We start from the raw sequence: 20,365 nt of genomic DNA on the forward strand, positions 1-20,365 counted from the left end.
GATCCAGGATCCAGGAGCTTCCTCTAGGTGTTCCATGTGGGTGCAAGAGCCCAAGGACTTGGACCATTTTCTTTTTGTTTCCCAGGTTCATTAGTATGGAGCTGATCAGAGGTGGAGCAGCCAAGATTTGAACTGACATCCACATGGGATGCTGGCATTGCAAGTGGTAGCTTAACCCACTGTGCCACAATGTTGGCCACCCCAATAGCACACCTTAAAGTGGCTCCAGAAAAGGATGTGGAATTCCCCCCTCCCCAAATTATCATTTGGGCTCCCTTACTTGGATAGGACTCCCTTACTTGGATGTGGACTTTGCGACCACAAAAAGAAAATATCGATTTCTAAAAAAATTTATATACTGGCCATATCCTCCACTCTTATCATCCCTTAGTTTAAAAAGACTAGTTGCCCAGACTCTGCCTCTGAAGATGATAGTTAATCATTTCTAATCAGGTGATGTGGTGCTGATTAGTACCTGGGAAAAAGACAAGCTTCATTTGTGCTGGAATGGCATACAAGGAGTAGAGGGAATGACAGTCATTCTGCAGCGGTCTATGAGTTGGTAATAAACCTTGGCACAGGAGTGATGAGATAAAACTACCTGCTTAAGCTAGTGATTAATGTAACTAAAACTTCAGCTCTACAGGCAATACATTTCAAGACCCCAATTCTTTTGATAAAATGTTCAATTCAGCAAGAAGTTATAGCAATTATGTGTGTGTGTGTGTGTGTGTGTTTATGTATGACCTAAAGGGAGAGATAGACTCCAATACAATAATAGTGGGTGGCTTCACACCCCACTGTCATCAATGGAAACATCATTTGGACAGAAAATCTATAGAGATACATTGGATTTTCACCATACTATTGAGCAAATGGACCTAACAGACATTTGCAGGACATTTCAGCCAAATGGTCTCTTTGGAACAAAAACAAACAAACAAACAAAAACCCCACATTTTCTAGGCTAGACCATATATTAGGCCACAGATCCAGCCTCAGTAAATTGAAAAATATTGAAATCAAACTGGATGTCTTCTCAGGTAACAAAGGAATAAAATTAGAAATTAACAACAAGAAGGGGCTGGTGCCGTGGCTCACTTGGTTAATCCTCTGCCTGCGGTGCTAGCATCCCATATGGGTGCTGGGTTCTAGTCCTGGTTGCTCCTCTTCCAGTCCAGCTCTCTGCTGTGGCCCAGGAAGGCAGTGGAGGATGGGCCAAGTGCTTGGGTGCCTGCACTCGCATGGAAGACCAGGAAGAAGCACCTGGCTCCTGGCTTCGGATCAGCATGGCTCTGGCCATGGCAGCCATTTTGGGGATGAACCAACGGAAGGAAGACCTTTCTCTCTGTCTCTCTCTTTCACTGTCTAACTCTGTCAAATAAAAATTTAACAAAAAGAAGAGAAGAACACTCATAAGTACATGGAAGTTAACATGCTACCAAATGATCAATGTGTCATTTAAGAAATTTAAAAGTAAATAAGCCTACTTGAATTAAATGAAAATGAGTGGCTGATGATGTGGCATAGTGGGTTAAGCCTCTACCTATGGCACCAGTGTCCTGTTTGGGCGCCAGTTCCAATTCTGGCTTCTCGACTTCTGATCCAACTCTCTACTATGGCCTGGAAAAACAGTGGAAAATGTCCCATGTGCTTGCACCCCAGCATCCACATGGGAGACCTGGAAGAAGCTCCAGGCTCCTGATTTCAGATTGGCCCAGCTTTGGCCATTGTGACCATTTGGGGAGTGAACAAGTAGTTGTAAGATCCTCTCCCCCTCTCTCCTTCCCTCCCTCCCCTCCCTTTCCCTCCCCTCCCTTTGCCCTTCCCCCTCCTCCTCTCCCTCTTTCTGCCTCTGTAACTCCACCTTTCAAGTAAATAAATAAATCTTTAAAAAATATATGTCTTACTCTAGAAAAGTTTAAAAAAAGAATAAATGAAAATGAAAACATAGCATATCAAAATTTGTGGGGTACAGCTAAAGTAGTTTTAACAGGGTAGTTTACAGCATAAAGCACTTACATTAAAGAAAGGGAAATATGGCAAATAAATGACCTAATGATGAATAACAAAGGTTTAAAATACCAAGAACAAGAGGAAATAAATGAAATTGAAACTAAACAAATACCAAAGGTCAACAGAACAAAAAGCTGATTATGTGAAAAGATACACAAAATAGACTATTAGCCAGACTAACAAGAGAAAAAATAGAAAAATACAAAAATTAGAATTGCAGGAGATATTACAATGACACCACTGAAATACAAAGGATCATAAGAAACTTCTATGAGAAACTATATGGTAACAAACTGGAAAACCTCAAAGAAATGGATAAATTAATCTACCACGTTTAAATCTGGATGATACAGACAAGCTAAACTTACTCATGGCAAGCAATGTGATTGAAGCAGTAATCAACATTATTTCTCAAGTAAAAGTCCAGAACCTAATGGCTTTACTACTGAATTGTACAAATATTTCAAGAGGAAATAACTTCAATGCTTTTCTCAATCTATTCCAAAACATTGCATAAGATGTAACTTTGTAAGTCTTTCAATGAGGCAAGTATCACTGTGTTATGAAAACTGAATAACGATACAACATGAAAATAAACCACTCTTACTCAATATAGAACTGGAAGAATTAGCAAGAGCAATTAAGAGAAAGGGCCTCAAAATTGGAAAGGAGGAAGTCAAAATATCCATGTTTGCCTATAAGATGATGCTGTACATTGAAAAACATAACACTCCACCAAAAAGCTGTTAGAACTGATAAACCAGTTCAGTATAATGGCAGGTTACAAAATAAACATAGAAGACACAGTAGATTTTTATATGCTAGTGATGAACTCACTGAAAGAGAAATCAAGAAATCTCATAATTGCCACCAGAAAAAACATCAAATATTTAAGAATAAGCTTAATCAAAGCAATGAAAGATCTCTAAAATGACACATTGATCAGTGGAACAGAACAGAGAGCCCAGGAATTATTCCACATACATATAGCCAACTGATATTTGACAAAAGTGCACAGATCATACATGTGAGTAAGAATAAAATATTCATTTTGTGGTGCTGGCATATATATAATATATGTATTACATATTATATATAGTATATATATATAGAAATTAATTCAATACATCTCACCATATACAAAAGTCAACTCAAGATGGATGAAAGATCTAAGTTTATGACATGAGACTATGAAATTACTTGAAGAAAGTTAACAGGAAATACTCTAAGATGTTGGTTTAGGTGGTAACTTCTTGGGTAAGACCCCCAACATACAGGAAATAAAACTAAACATACTGAATCTTATTAGAATCAGAAGCTTAAGTATAGCCAACATTCTACAGAATGGCAAATGTATTTGCATGCTATCTGATTAAGGATTAAGATCCAGAATATGTCAGCGACTCAAGAAATTCAACATCAAAAAAATAGGCCAAATCAAATTAAAAAATGGGCATGGAGGCTGACATGGAGGCATATACATAAAAATTAGAATAGTATTCAACTATTAAAACTGAAATTATACAATTCACAAAATAGATGCAGCTGAAAGACATCATATTGAGTGAAGTAAGCCAGACAGAGAAATACAAATACCAGATTTCTCCCTTGTATGTGGGAGCTAAAATTAAAAGAAAAAAATAAAATGACTGTATCAGTATTGCTGCAAATATATTTTTGTGATGCTTTGTTTTATGTTTTTGTCAAGCCATTGGTTAAGAATATTATACTCTTACAGTTTTGATGATCTGTGATTATTTTGAAATTTACTGTGTATTGGTGAAATGTTCACCTTTCCATTTGATATTTTTGATAGTCATTGCCTAATATTCCTGCTGAAATAGGGTTTTACTTTTTACTTATTGCTGTTCACTTACCAGAGAAATTCATTAAACCATTGAATTTCATATAAATTTAAATGTAACTTACAAGGAAAGATAGACATAGACATAGAAAGAGAAGAAGTAAAAAAGGGGAGAGGGATGGAGGTAGGTTGGGAGGGTGGGGGAGGGTGGGAGGGAGGAATTGATTAACCTTATATTCTTAGAATTGTATCTGAACTACATCAACTCTGTTCTACTTGCATTAATATTACATTAACATGAAAAATAACAGAAAAAAGACATTTCATGCTAACTCCCATAGTAAAAATATAAAGGAAGCACACTAATATCTTAATAATTACAAAGTTTTTGTTTGAGAATTTGTTCATCTATGAAGTACATATTGGAACCACTTGAACATCAGTCTACTTTACCAAAAGGTAAAACTTTTCCAAAATCTGTGTTCAGTTATCACATTTAAATTGCACTTACCAAGGAAGTATTTTTTTACCAATGCAAATTTTGAAACTAGTATACCCTGCTCCTTCATTGTCAAGGTCTTCCCTTTTGCATTTCTTCTCTGTAGTTTTTCCCTTCTTCCAGTTTCCCTGTTAATTCTCTTTGTTTCCCATGAACTTCTAAAATTTTGGCACAATTTTAGACTAGTAGGTAAATTGCAAACATCTACAGATAACTCACATACAGTGTTCACTCAGTTTTCTGTAATGTTAATTGTTATATAACCATGTGGATACATTTTTAAAGATAAATAAATTATTAGTGGCACCTTGCAATTAACTATCTATATTAACTATATATAACTTTATTTGGACTTTATCAGTTTTTACCATAATTTCTTATTTCTGTTCCTGATTCCAATCTAGGAGACAAGAAGTCATGTCTGCCCATCTCCTTTTCACTGTTTCTTGGTCTTCACTTTTTTTTTTTTAACAATCTTGAGAGTTTTGAAGAGTATTGGTCAGATATTCTGTAGAATGACTCTAAATTTGGGTTTACCTGATATTTCCTCATGATTAGGCTGAGGTTATATGCTGTAGAGAAGATTACCATAGAGCTGAAATGCTCTTCTTCTTAGTGCTATCAGGAGTTTCATGATGTTCACTTCATGTATCATCCATGATTTTAACTTTCTTGTTTCATTCTTGACCAGCTACTACTGGTTTATATAGAATCTTGGCTGCTCTGTATTTTCACAGACCTAGGATGCTTACATATTTCATGTTTTTCTGTGTTATAGTATTTGTGTTAATTTAGTTTTAATAATCTTTAACTTGTTTTTGTTTTCACTGATGTTCTCTTACTTTCACATGTTTCATTTTACAGGATAGAATCATTACTTAGGTTCACCTCCTTATAGTTATCACAGCCTATTGCCATGCTTGTTCTAACTTGAAAACATTATTTTTAAACTCAAAGACAATACCAAATTTTGGATAAGAATCTTTTCTTCAATAATAAAGGAAGCTTGCAATGAACCTTGGGATAATTTTTAAGAAAGTGTCTAAATAATATTTCTGCCTATTAGAGTAAGTTTCATTTATGTAAATGCCTATTATCCCAGTGATACCACCTAAATTGGTGTCCACACATGGACTTTTCTTTCAGAAGAAGGTTACAGTTTACTTACATGTAGATAAATTCTTCGACTGAATTTATATTATGAAAATAGTAAGAATGGATCCTATAATTTACAAATATCCAACATTTAAAAATATTTTGTTGGCAGATTTTAAAATCAGAAATAGTCTATAACATTTTGATTAAGACTTTTTAAGCATTCTTTGAGGGATTTTATATAAAGCTACTGTTTGCCTCTTACAATAATTTGTTTCACACAATTGTTCTGGATTCTTTAGGATCAGATGTCCTATATCATTCCAATAAATGAAACACTGTATACTGTTCACCTTAAGCAGAGGTAAATTTTATTATTTAGTTTTAAAATTTATTCTTATGAAGCTGTTTATTTATAATAAAATGTATATTGAAAACCAGCAAATATAGTTGTTATTGAGAATTTAGTTATCTTAGATGGCCAGTTTATCCCCGTGAGTTACTTAAATTTTAGGCCTAATGTCCCAAGTAGTATTTTGTGACTAGAGGTTAGAAAAAACAACAACAACCGGAAATCTGGCCTCATCACCTGAAGTCTGAGATGCTTGTTATGAATTTGGCAAGACCAGCATTCCCTCTATAATCAGGCTTTACGTCACATGATTTTGTTATTTAGGATTTTATTAGAGAGGTTGTACCACCATGAGGATGTAGAGTGAGTTCTTTAATATAGCCACTGGATTTTGTGCTGTCATGGGGCTGGTGAACAGTTTATGGAAAATGGTACTAGCTATATGCTACCCTTCAGAGAATTGAGAAATAATTGAAATAATTTTCTGTGAGGTTTAACACTTTGAAGAAACCTTGTTGAGAAAGGCTATCTTAGAAGTAATTTAGGGCATTCAAGAAGAGAGTTTCAATTAAATTTTTGGGGTGGAACTAGGTATCCTTCTGTTAGGAGGAGCCAAATTATGAGAACTGAAGCAGGCAAGTATACAAAAAAGCTTATAGAAAATATTGTGCAGAGAAACGAGAAACAGGAAGGTTGCATGAACACATTTATTTTTTAAGATTGACATTTATGACCAGGAAAATATTTTTATATGGAAAAAACCAAGAAATTATTTTGTTGAGGGGTAGTTTTTTAGAGAAAGATGAAAGGTGTAAACCAAGTGATTCCCTGTATTAGATGTCAAAGAATTCTTCCAAAAGAGAGTTAACATACTCTTTTAGACAGAAGGAAAAGAGGACATGGTAGGTGACAAATCTCAAGCTTTTGAAGAGGAAAAGTGGGAGGGCTCACATTGCATTTGAACTTCACATCAGGAATATCAACAGTGTTAAGAAAGAAAATGGAGCCTGGGCTATTGATAAGGCATGTGAGTATTGTTTTGGTAAGTTTCCTGAATGATTGCTAGGATAGCCAAATAACCATAAGGAAGCAGTTGCAACTAACTTAATAAGAGAATTAGTGATAAGCAACTATTACCATGTAGAAGTAGATTTTTTTTTTCTAGCGGATACTAAGGCAGCATAAAAATAAGAGATTTGATGGCCCATTAGATATAGTACTTGCAAGAATTTAGTGGGACAGACAAATGAGAGAGATCTCAACCAAGGGATATAGGGTCTCACTGTTGAAGACAACTATATATGAAGTGCTATGGGATGTGCCGAGGTAATGCTCAGTTGGTAGTCACTTCAATTAATTAATTAATTTTTAAGATTTATTTGTTTGACAGAATTACAGAAAGAAAAAGAGAGTAATTTAATTTAGAACATGGTGGAGAGGTGCAAATTTCAAAATCCTTTCTTTATAAAAGTTCTAAAAATTTGGAATAGGAAGGATGTAGCTCATCCCAATAAAGGCTGGATATGACAAGTCTGGGGCTAACATGGTCGTCAATAGTGAAAAGCTGAAAGTTTTTAAACATGGATTAGAAACACTATAGGAATGTTTATTCTCACCAGTTTTCTTCAACATATTACTGTAAGTCCTAGACAAAGAAACTGAGCAAGAAAAGGTAATGAAAGGTATACAAATGAGAAAGAAAGAAGCTAAGTGTTTCTATTTCCATATGATCTTAAAGGCCCAACTAAAACTCTGTTGGAACCAATAAATAAATCAGTAAAGATACAAACTCGGCTTACAAAAACCAGCAGTTTCTTTACACTAAAAGAACAGTTTAAAAAGAAATCAAGAAAACATTTGATTTATAATATATAAAAATAAAATACTTTGGAATAAAATTTTAAAAATTATTTATTTGAGAGGGAGGGAGGTGGAGAAAGACAGTGAGAGAGCCCTGCCATCTGGTTCATTCCCAAAGGGCCTGCAGTGGCTGGGACTGAGTCAGGTCAGAACCAGGAGCCAAGAATTCAATCGGGTTCTCCCATATGGTGACAGGAATCCAGTAACTTGATCCAGTTACTGATGCCTATATTAACAAAAGTTTAAGAGAGGAGCTACAGCTGGATATCAAACCCAAATATTCCGATACTGAGTGCAGTCATCTTTTTAAAAACATTTTTACTTACATAAGGTGAACAAATAAGTACTTAATATATACAGATTTAGGAACATAGTGGCAATTCCCCCTCTACCCTTTCTCCCACCCTCCCTCCTCCTTTTTCTTATTCTTTCTTTTAAATTTTATAATAACATACTTTCATTTTATTTTATACTCATACAATTAACCCCCACGAGGAGATTTCAGAGCATAATAATAAGAAAAACACTGTTCCATAACAGTTGAGGCAAGGGCTATAAACAAGAATCAGTTCTCAAAATGTCATTTTCACTCACATATTTGTATTCTATCACTTACCAAGTTCAGTGAAAACACACGGTAGTTTTTTTGGGGGGATGAGCTTCTTTTATTTAATATAATGTTTTCCAGTAGCATCCATTTGTTGCACAGACAGGATTTCATATTTTTTATGGCTGAGTAATATTCCATCATGTGTATATATGTTTTTTTATCCAGTCATCACTTGATGGATATCTCATTTGATTCCATGCCTTAGCTTTTGTGAACTGAGCTGCAATTAAGTTGTGGTTACAGATAACTCTTGCATATGCTGATTTATTTTGGAAGGGTAAATTCCCAGGGTTGGGGTTGCTGGGTTATATGGTAGATATATTTTCATGTTTCTGAGGAATCTCTATAATCTCTTCCACACTGGCTGTACTAGTTTGCATTCCCACCAGCAGTGGTTTAGGGAACCTTTTTTCACACATCCTCATCAGCATTTGTTTTATTTTTTTAATTCTCTGATTTCTCTGTGAGAGCCATTCTAACTGGGGGGAGGTAAATCCTCATTGTCATTTTTATTTACATTTCCCTGATGGCTAGTGATCCTGAACATTTTTTCATGTGTCTGTTGGCCATTTGAATTTCCTCTTTTGAAAATTCCTGTTCAAGTCCTTCACTCATTTCTTAACTGGATTGTTTGTTTTCTTGTTGTTGAATTTTTTCACTGCTTTATAGATCCTGGATATTATTCCTTTAACAGTTGCCTAGTTAGCAAATATTTTATGTGTTTACAAAGGCTATTGATTTTTGTCCATTAATTTTATATTCTGTCATTTTACCAAGCTCGTTATGAGTTTCATGAGTTTCAATAGTCTATTAGTGGAGTTTTATCATTCTCCTATATATTCTCTCTCTGTATATATTCTATATATATATATATATATATTCTCTCTATATAGTCTCTATATATATATTCTATCTATATATATTCTCTCTATATATATATTCTATATATTATATATATTCTATAGAATATATATAACCTATATATACAATATAAAATATATATTCTATATATAGAATATATTACCTATATACACAATATATGATATATATATTCTATATATTATATATATATATATTCTATTATATATATTATTATATATATTATATATCTATATATATTCTATCTATATATTCTCTCTATATATTCTATACATATATAGAGAGAATATATATATATAGAATATTATATATGGAGATTATACATATATATTTTCTATATATAGAGATTTTCTATATATATTTTCTATATATATTATATAGAGAGATTATATATATATATTCTATATAGAATCATGTCATTTGCAAACAGGAATAATTTCCTTTCCTCCTTACAAATTTGTAGCCTTTGATTACTTTTTTTTTGCATAGTGGCTCTGGTTAAAACCTCCAAGATTATATTCAATAGCAGTGTTGAAAGTTGGCATCCTTGTCTGGTTCTGTTAGTGGAAATGCTTCCAAATTTTCATCATTCAATAAGTTGCTTCTGTGTGTCTTCCATAAGCACCCTTGATTGTATTGAGGAATGTTCTTTGTATTCCCAATTTGCTTTAGATTTTTAATCATGAAATGGTGTTGTATTTTATCAATGCTTCCTCTGCATCTATTGAGATAATCATGCAGCTTTTGTTCTTTAATTTGTTAATGTGATGTATCACATTTATTTGTGATTTTTGAACCATCCCTGCATACCAGGGATTATCTCACTTGTTCTGAGTGAATGATGTTTCTAATGTGCTGTTGGATTCGATTAGCTATTATTTTGTTGAGGATCTTGGCATCTATGCTCATCAGGAATATTGATCTGTAGTTCTCTTTCTCCGTTGTGTGTTTTTCTGATTTAGGAATTAAGATGATGTTAGCCTCATAGAATGATTTTGGGAGGGATTCTCTCCCTTTCAGTTGTTTTGAATAGGTTAAGACTTTCCACTGTATTTTTATAAGACATATTGAATTCTTCATTTTTTAAAAAAATATTTATTTTATTTATTTACAGAGATAAGATATATATATGTATATGTATATACATATATGTGTGTACATATATATATATGAGTGTGTATATATATATATATATATATATATGGAGAGAGAGAGATCTTTTATCTGCTGGTTCACTCCTTAGATGGCTGCATCTGCTGGGGTTGGGTCAAGCCCAAGCCAGGAGCAAGGAGCTTCTTCCAGGTTTCCCATTTGGTGTCAGAGACCCCAGGATTTGGGCCATCTTCCCCTGCTTTCCCATGTGCATGAGCAGGGACCTAGATTGGATATGGAGCAGCTGTGACACCACCCTTTGCCTATATGAGATGCTGGCACTGCAGATGGCAGCTTAACTCACTGTGCCATGTCAGTGCCTCCCTCAGTGCTTCATTTCTAATATTTCAGTTTTATTTCTCTTCAAAATCTCATGGGCAAATTTTCCATTCATGTCATGTGTGGATTTCTTTAGCTCATTAATTTTCTTCTCATTGTTTGTGAGTAATCCTGTGAACATTCATTTGAAATCCTTTGCAAGAATTTCATTAGTCTCTTCATCTTCACATTCTCATATTGAAGTGTTATTGTGCCCTTTGGGGAAGTCATCTTCTCTTCCTGTTTTTGTTTCTTATATTTATGCGTTTATTTTTAGGTATTTGTAGAAACACTTTTGGTTTTCTCTACTGATTTTTTTAATTTGTTCCTCTGTGGGTTAGTGGAGTGTCTCCTCCTTTAGTGAATACCAAGAGGTGTGTGTTGGGTGGGACCAAGGAGCTCTGGTCAGGGCTGAGCTGTGGGGTAAGAATCCAGGGTGACACCTAAGTTGGGTGTGGTATATGCCCTGTATTATCAGCAGGAAGGAAAGTATGATCATGCCTGGTGGCATAATGAAAACCTCATGTCCTGTATCTGAAGGTACTCAATGCCTGGGGATACCCCACCCTGGGTACAGCTCTTACCCATGCTATTGCATGAACCATACAGAGGTTCTGTACAGTCCTCAATGTGAGCACAAAAGCCTCTGCAGTTACCCACCCCAGGCAGTCAGGGAGCTATGAGTCTGATGCCAGACACAGTGATTTCCCAGAGCCCCAGTCATACTCCACACCCAATTATGTAGTCACATGGTTCCCAAAGTCATAGCGCACAAGGCTCCTACAGTCACATGGTACAGAAGATCCTCTCTCTGCCCTGAAAGCTTGGCCCTTCCATGGATAGAGCAGAGTCATTTCCAGTGCCAACTACCTATGGGTTTCCCACCTTGGTAGTTTGAGCCCTGGAGCCTGTGATAGGCTGACAGGATTGGGGCACCTTCTGTCCTAACCAGGTGTGCAGGCCCCTGTAAAACATTGCAGTCAGACTAACAGTAAATCGAACTTGTAGATTTTTTTCCTTCTGATAAAATCCCCTGGTCATGCATGTGAGAGCCACCACAGAATCTTCTGGTGTCAAAACAGTGTCTTCTCCCCTTCGGTTGCTGGGCGCTCTTGTTTTAGGGGATGAAGAGAAAGAAATACACTTTTCCCTCATTGGGTTAGGTAGATACCATGTCCTCTGCTAGGGCTCAAGGCCTGACCTAGTCAGTGTGGTCTGCAAGGTTCTCTCTCATGCAATGTCACCTGTGGTACTTGCTGCCATAGTATGCTCTCACATAGCTTTCAGAAGCTGGCATCTCTTCTGGCCCCTGGCCACAGGAGTTGTGTGTTGTGTGCCTGCTCACTGCTGCACATCTGCTCTTTCTGTGCTGTTCCACACTGTCCCTCTTGCTTCTATAGAATTTCCACTGCAAATATATATCCAACTATTCCCTGTAAATACACTCCTTTGCTTTTCTTCTGCTATTTTCCCCTGGTGAAAATCAGCATATCTTTTCACTTTCCAGCCATCTTGTAATCTCTTAAATTTAGGCTTCTTAAGCACTAGGTTGAACACCAACCCAATAAAGAATAAATTTAATCAATGAGTGAAATACTTGAAAACTATAAAACATTTGTGAAAGGTATTACAGAAGATACAAATAAATTATTTATTGATTTTGTCTATATTCTTGTGGAATATTGGTCTTTCTATTTTTTACCTATTAAAATTTATGATCAGTGGTTCTTTAAGCCTGTGATTATAAAGTAAATTAAAGTTATGTACTTGTAAAAATTAAAGCAGTGAATGTAAGAGTGGGGGAGAGGGAGTGAGGGAAGAGTTATGTTTATCTCTTAGAATTTTATCTATGAAATACTTGAAATTTGTTTTCTTTATATTAATAAAAGTTTAAAAGAAATAAAAAGTGCATCTTGTACATGGATTGGGAAAATTAATATTGATTTTTAACTTTTATTTAATAAATATAAATTTCCAAAGTACATCTTTTGGATTACAGTGGCTTCCTCCCACCCATAACTTCTGTCCCACTCGCAACCCTCTCATCTCCCGCTCCCATCCCATTCACATGAAGGTTCATTTTCAATTATTTTTATATACAGAAGATCAATTTAGCATATATTAAGTAAAGATTTCAACAGTTTGCACCCACACAGAAACACAAAGTGAACAATACTGTTTGAGTACTAGTTATAGCATTAATTTACATTGTACAACACATTAACGACAGAGATCCTACATGGGGAGTAAGTGCACAGTAACTTCTGTTGTTGGTTTAACAATTGACACTCTTGTTTATGGCGTCAGTAATCACCTGAAGCTCTTGTCATGAGTTGGCAAGACTATGGAAGCTTTTTGAGGTTGCCAACACTAATCTTATTTAGAAAAGGTCATAGTCAAATTGGAAGTTCTCTCCTCCCTTCAGAGAAACGTACTTCCTTATTTGATGGTCCGTTCTATCCACTGGGATCTCACATGCAAAGAGCAAGATTTAGGTCTTTTTTTTTTTTTTTGCCAGAGTGTCTTGGCTTTCCATTCTTGAAATGCTCTCATGGGCTCTTCAGCCAGATCCAAATGCCTTAAGGGCTCATTCTGAGGCCAGAGTGCTGTTTAGGACATTTGCCATTCTATGGGTCTGCTGTGTGGTCTGCTTCCCATGTTGGATCGTTCTCTACTTTTTAATTATATCAGAATTAGCATACTCTAGTCTTGTTTATGTGATCCCTTTGACTCTTTTTTTTTTTTTGGACAGGCAGAGTAGATATAGAGAGAGACAGAGAAAAAGGTCTTCCTTTTGCGTTGGTTAATCCTCCAGTGGCCGCCACAGCCAGTGCACTGGGGCCAGGGCACTGCAGTGATCTGAGGCCAGGAGCAAGATGTTTCTCCTGGTCTCCCATGCAAGTACAGGGCCCAAGCACCTGGGCCATCCTCCACTGCACTCCCGGGCCACAGCAGAGAGCTGGCCTGGAAGAGGGCCAACCAGGACAGAATCCGGCGCACTGACCGGGACTAGAACCCAGTATGCCAGTGCCCCAGGTGGAGGATTAGTCTATTGAGCCACAGCGCCGGCCCCTTTTGACTCTTAACTCTATCATTATGATCAATTGTGAACTGAAACTTATCACTTTGACTAGTACGATGGCATTTGTACATGCCACCTTCATGGGATTGAATTGGAATCCCCTGGCCCGTTTCTGTCAATCATTTTGCTGACTGTTTCTATTGCGGGACAGAAACTTCTCAAACTGATTCAATCCCAGTTGTTAATTTTGGCTTTGACTGCCTTTGCCTCTGGGGTCTTTTCCAAGAATTCTTTGCCGGTACCTATATCTTGCAGGGTTTCTCCAATGTTCTCTAATAATTTGATGGTGTCAGGTCGTGGATTTTGATCTTTAATCCATGTTGAGTGGATTTTTGTGTAATGTGTAAGGTAGGAGTCTTGCTTCATGCTTCTGCATGTGGAAATCCAGTTTTCCCAGCAACATTTGTTGAATAGACTGTCCTTGCTCCAGGAATTGGTTTTAGATCCTGGATCAAATATCAGTTGGCTGTAGATGTTTGGATTGATTTCTGTTGTTTCTATTCTGTTCCATTGGTCTATCCATCTGTTTCTGTACCAGTACCATGTTGTTTTGATTATAACTGCCCTGTAGCATGTCCTGAAATCTGGTCTTGTGATGCCTCTGGCTTTGCTTTTGTTGTACAAGATTGCTTTAGCTAATTGAGGTCTCCTTTGTCTCCATATGAATTTTAGCATCATTTTTTCCAGATATGAGAAAATAAATTGCTTTGATCGTATAGAGGAAAGTTCCTTTTTTACACAATTTGCTTAGAGTTTTCATCATGAAAGGGTGTTGTATTTTATCAAATACTCTCTCTGCATTTATTGAGATAATCATATGATTTTTCTTCTGCAGTCTGTTAATGTGGTATATCACATTGATTGCTTTGCACACATTGAACCATCCCTGCAACCAGAGAAAAATCCCACTTGATCTGGGTGGATGATCTTTCTGATGTGTTGTTGCATTCTATTGGCCAGAATTTTATTGAGGATTTTTGCATCTATGTTCATCAAGGATATTGGTCTGTAATTTTCAGTCAATGCTGAATCTTTTTCCGGCTTAGGATTAAGGTGATGCTGGCTTCATAGAAAGAATTTGGGAGCATTCCCTCTTTTCAATTGTTCTGAATATGTTGAGGAGAATTGGAGTTAGTTTTTCTTTAAATGTCTGGTAGAGTTCAGCACTGAATCCATACGGTCCTGGGCTTTCTTTGTTGGGAGGGCCTGTATTACTGATTCACTTTATGTCTCAGTTATGGGTCTATTTAGGTTTTCGATGTCTTCCTGGTTCAATTTAGGTAGGTTGCATGTGTCCATGAACCTATCCATTTCTGATAGATTTCGCTGTTTGCTGGCATACAAGTCCTTGCAGTAATTTCTGATGATTCTTTTTATTTCTGCGGTGTCTGTTGTTATGTTTCCTTTTTCATCTCTGATTTTATTGATTTGGGTCTTTTCTTTTTGTAGTTGGGCCAATGAGGTGTCAATTTTGTTTATTTTTTCAGAAAAGCAGCTCTTCGTATGGCTGATTTTTTGTAATTTTTTTTTGGATTCAATCCTGTTTATTTCTCTGATTTTTATTATTTCTCTTCTCCTACTAGTTTTTGGTATGGTTTGCTGCAGTTTTTCTAGATCCTTGAGATGCGCTGAAAGCTCATTTATTTGGTACCTTTTCAATTTCTTGATGTAGGCACCTATTGCTATAAACTTTCCTCTTAACACTGCTTTTGCTGTATCCCATAAGTTTTGATATGTTATGTTGTTATCCTCATTTACTTCCAGAAAGTTTTTGATTTCTCTTTTGATTTCTTTGATGACCAAGTGTTCATTCAGGAGCATGTTGTTCAGTCTCCACGTATTTGCATATGCTCTAGGGATTTCTGAGTTGCTAATTTCCAGCTTCATTCCACTGTGGTCTGAGAAGCTGCATGGTATGATTCTAATTCTTTTGAATTTGCTGAGACTTGCTTTATGGCCTACTATGTGATCAAACCTAGAGAAGGTTCCATGTACTGCTGAGAAGAAAGTTGTGTTGGAAAGATGTGTTTCTTGTAAGCAGCAAATAGATGGGTTTTGTTCTTTAATCCATTCAGCCAGTCTGTGTCTTTTATCTGGAGAGTAGAGGCCATTGACATTCAATGTGAGTATTGATAATTAGTGACTTTGCCCTGCCATTTTCCCAACGATATTTCTAATATATGCTTTGAACTTCCTGTGATCTTTTGCTGTGTGGTTTCCTTCCATTACCTTCTTTCATACTGATGACCGTGTTTCTATGTTTCTGTTTGTAACACATCTTTAAGCATCTTTTGCAGGGCTGGACGAGTGGTGATAAATTCCTTCAATTTCCGGTTGCTATGCAAGGTCTTTATTTCACCTTCATTCACAAATGAGAGCTTTGCAGGATATAATATTCTGGGCTGGCAGTTTTTTCTCTTAGTACCTGGGCTATATCTGGCCATTACCTCCTAGCCTGTAGGGTTTCTGATGATAAGTTTGCTGTGAGTCTAATTGGAGATCCTCTTAGAGTAATCTGACGTTTCTCTGTTGCACATTTTAGAATCTTTTCTTTATGTTGCACTGTGGTGAGTTTGATTACAATGTGTCGTGGCTAGGATCTCTTTTGGTCATGTTTATTCGGGGTCCTATGTGCTTCCTGTACTTGGATGTCTCTGTCCTTCTCCAAACCCGGGAAGATTTCTCCTGAATGTTGGGTTTTTTAATAGTATCCTGTAGATTCTCAACAATATTTTTTAGATTTCTAATTTCCTCTTCTTTTCTTTGGATTGACTGTATACTTTCCTGTGCTCTGTCTTCTAAGTCTGATATTCTCTCTTCTATCTCATTGATTCTGTTTTTCTGGCTCTCAAATGCATTTGTCATTTGTTCCATTGAATTCTTCTTTTCATTTTGGTTTCTCTTCAACATCACAATTTCATATTCTACTAGATTCCTCATTTCATTTGGTTCCTCCTTAAGATTCCATTTTCACGAGAGAGATTTTCTATCCTGTCCAGTATAGATTTCTATAGTTCATGAATTTGTTTTTGAGAACTTTTAAATGTTCTTATCATAAATTTTTTGAAATCCGTATCTTGCATTTCTTCTATTTCATCATCTTCATAATCTTGTATTGGGATGTCATGTTCATTTGAGGACATCATAATGTCTTCCTTGTTCTTGTTTCCTTGGTTCTGCGTTTGTTGCTTGGCATTGTAGAGATATTCTTTGGTTTCTTCTATTTTTTTTCCCTCACTGTGGTGGCTTTTCTTGTTATACTGTGACTCTAAATTAAGTGGACTGTCTGCTTTTGATGAATCTCTAAGGGCTTGTGGTGGGTGTGGCCAGAGATCTCTGTTCAGTTCTTCAGGGTTAAGGGTGTGCCAAAGGTGACACACCCAGGTTTGGCATGGTAAATATTTCTCTCTCTCTCTCTCTCTCTCTCTCTCTCTTATTTTATTTTATTCAAAAGGGAAGTAATTCCACTTAGCTGAGCTCTTCTCCTTGATGGCAGTCAGTGCCTGAGTGCTAGCCCCTGTGGGTATAATATTCGTCTGTTCTGTCTCAAGGACCACGCAAAGGCTCTGTGCAGTCCTCAGTGTAAGACAGATTCCCCTGCAATGTCTCCCACTGGGTAGCCAAGGTTACTGAGTTTGTGGTGTCTCCCACTGAGAGTACTCACTCATGTCTCAGGCTCACCGTGAGTTCTCCCACACACCCTTATTTTTTCTTTTCACAGTCCCAGTTCATAACCTCCACACATTCACTAGGTCTTAACCTCCTTTTATTTCTCCCCACTAGAGTCAGGTTTTCCTGCTTGGCTGAGGGTGAGCCCAGCCCTGAGCTGGTGTATCTGTTACGTATGTCCAAAATGGCGCCTGCTCTTTGTCTTGCTCACCTTTGTAATGTGTATTTAGAGAGAGAATTTTGTCCGTACCAGTCCCTTTTATTTATTTATTTTCTCTCCTCTAGTTGGGCTGGTGAACTTTCCCCCACGGGGCTTCAAGCCTCATTCCCTCTAGGCTCTTCCGGCCACTTTTCTGCCAGTGTCTTGGGCTACTGCAGTTTCTCCTCGCCTCACTTTCCAGTGCTGGTGCGTAGACTCGGCAGCTGGGGTCCTGAACCGTGGGCACCCGTGCCCTCCACGTAGGTCCACCGTGTCCCCTAGTTCCAGAAGAGTTTCCTCTGCAGTCTTTTCACTAACTCTTCCCTGAAATTACAGTATCTCCATTTTTTTTTTTTGTACAGGCAGAGTGGACAGTGAGAGAGAGAGACAGAGAGAAAGGTCTTCCTTTGCCGTTGGTTCACCCTCCAATGGCCCCTGCCGCTGGTGCGCTGCAGCCGGCGCACTGTGCCTATCTGAAGGAAGGAGCCAGGTGCTTCTCCTGGTCTCCCATGGAGTGCAGGGCCCAAGCACTTGGGCCATCCTCCACTGCACTCCCTGGCCACAGCAGAGAGCTGTCCTGGAAGAAGGGCAACCGGGACAGAATCCAGCGCCCCGACCGGGACTAGAACCTGTTGTGCCGGCGCCGCAAGGCGGAGGATTAGCCTACTGAGCCGCGGCACTGGCCAGTATCTCCACTTTTAATATAATATCTTTTCCTGGACTATCAGTGCACTCCCTCCCTATTCCGCTATCTTGGAGCCACCCCAAAGTTAATATTGTTAAAATACTCCTACTATTGAAAGAAAGCTATAGAATTGATGTAATCACTATTAACATCCCAATGACATTTTTTTTTAGAGAAAAAAAATCTTAAAATTCCTAAGAACTACCAAAGGCCCTGAATAGCCAAAATAATCTTGAGCCAAAAAGAACATATATGGAGGTATCACATACTTAATTTCAAAATATCCTGCAGTGCCCATCCTCTTTTTTTTTTTCAGTGAAGCCACAGAATGAGGGAAATAAATCCATAGAAGTAAGGATAAATGTTAAAGGTGAGAAGGAAACATAGCCTTTAATTCCATGCAATTGGGGCCGGCATTGTGGTGCAGTGAGTTAAGCTGACACTTCTGTCACTGGCATCTCATATAAACTCTACTTCTAGTCTCAGCTGCCTCACTGCTGATCCATGCTCAGGTAATATGCCAGGGAAAAGCAATTGAATATGGCCCCTGCCATCCATAGGAGACTTAGCTGGAGATCCAGGATCCTCAGGATCCTGGATTCAGCATGGCCCTGCCCTAGCCTTTGCAGATGTTATTTATTTATTAATTTTTTTAATGAACAAGTGAATGGAAGATCTCTGTCTTTCTCCCTGCTCCCCTGACTCTGTGTCTGTCTTTCTATAATTCTTCGCCTTTCTGAGCAGTAAAATAAGTCTTTAAAAAATTAATTGAATATTATGGAAACCTTTAAGGAGTAGAAAATGAACTTCTTTTTTTTTTTTACTTTTATTTAATGAATATAAATTTCCAAAGTACAGAATATTGATTACAATGACTTCCCCCCATAACGTCCCTCCAACCCGCAACCCTCCCCTTATTCACTCCCTCTCCCCTTTCATTCATGTCAAGATTCATTTTTGATTCTCTTTATATACAGAAGATCAGTTTAGCATACATTAAGTAAAGATTTCAACAGTTTGCTCCCACACAGAAACATAAAGTGAAAAATACTGTTTGAGTACTAGTTATAGCATTAAATCTCAATGTACAGCACACTAAGGACAAAGATCCTAGATGAGGAGTAAGTGCACAGTGACTCCTGTTGTTGACTTAACAAATTGACACTCTTGTTTATGGCCTCAGTAATCACCCTAGGCTCTTGTCATGAGCTGCCAAGGCTATGGAAGCCCCCTGGGTTCACTGACTCTGATCATTTTTAGACAAGGCCATGGTCAAAGTGGAAGTTCTCTCCTCCCTTCAGAGAAAGGTACCTCCTTCTTTGATGACCTATTCTTTCCACTGGGATCTCACTCGTGGAGATCTTTCATTTAGGTTTTTGTTTTTTGTTTTTTGTTTTTTGTTTTTCCCCAGAGTGTCTTGGCTTTGCATGCCTGAAATACTCTCATGGGCATTTCAGCCGGATCCGCATGCCTTAAGGGCTGATTATGAGGCCAGAGTGCTGTTAGGACATTTGCCATTCTATGGGTCTGCTGTGTATCTCACTTCCCATGTTGGACCATTCTCTCCCTTTTTTATTCTATCAGCTAGTATTTGCAGACACTATTCTTGTTTATGTGATCCCTTTGGTTCTTAGTCCTATCATTACGATTAATTGTGAACAGAAATTGATCACTGGGACTAGTGAGATGGCATTGGTACATGCCACCTCGATGGGATTGAATTGGAATCCCTGGTATGTTTCTAACTCTACTGAGAAAACGAACTTCTAAAAGTAGACGAGAAGACATGTGAGAAACCAGGGGGAAATGTTATTGCTAAAACTGATGAAGTGTTTCAAAAAAGGGAAATGTAGTCAGCAGTATGGAGTGCTTCAATATAGAGTATTTGGCTTTAAAATTCCTTTTGCAATTTGACAATAGGGGGTCATTTGTAACCTTTTTGAGACTCATTTCTGTGGAGGCATCACAACAGAGGCAACTGGGTAGTCTAATCTTTCCATGGGTTGAAGAGTGAGCATGCAGATAGATGAGGAAGTGTAAGTAAAATAGCATAATATGTGTAAGGAATGATACCAGAGAAGGTTGAACATGGAAGTTTTAGTACATATAGTGAGATGGATATGTGTGTTACATAATCTTTCACTT

At 37.3% G+C, this 20,365-nt stretch overlaps 1 protein-coding gene across 1 annotated transcript in view; it reads left to right on the forward strand.

The window, feature by feature from the left end:
* LOC103352162 (disintegrin and metalloproteinase domain-containing protein 32) overlaps nucleotides 1–20,365 on the forward strand; it is a 191,886-nt gene that overhangs the window by 60,113 nt on the left and 111,408 nt on the right. Inside the window, exon 4 of the mRNA XM_089327036.1 lies at nucleotides 5,717–5,778. Coding sequence (XP_089183162.1) covers nucleotides 5,717–5,778 — 62 coding nt within the window. The remainder of the gene's footprint in view (nucleotides 1–5,716; nucleotides 5,779–20,365) is intronic.

The sequence above is a fragment of the Oryctolagus cuniculus genome, chromosome 2 (assembly GCF_051225735.1).
Source record: "Oryctolagus cuniculus isolate XC-2025 breed Fujian yellow rabbit chromosome 2, ASM5122573v1, whole genome shotgun sequence".
NCBI lineage: Eukaryota > Metazoa > Chordata > Mammalia > Lagomorpha > Leporidae > Oryctolagus > Oryctolagus cuniculus.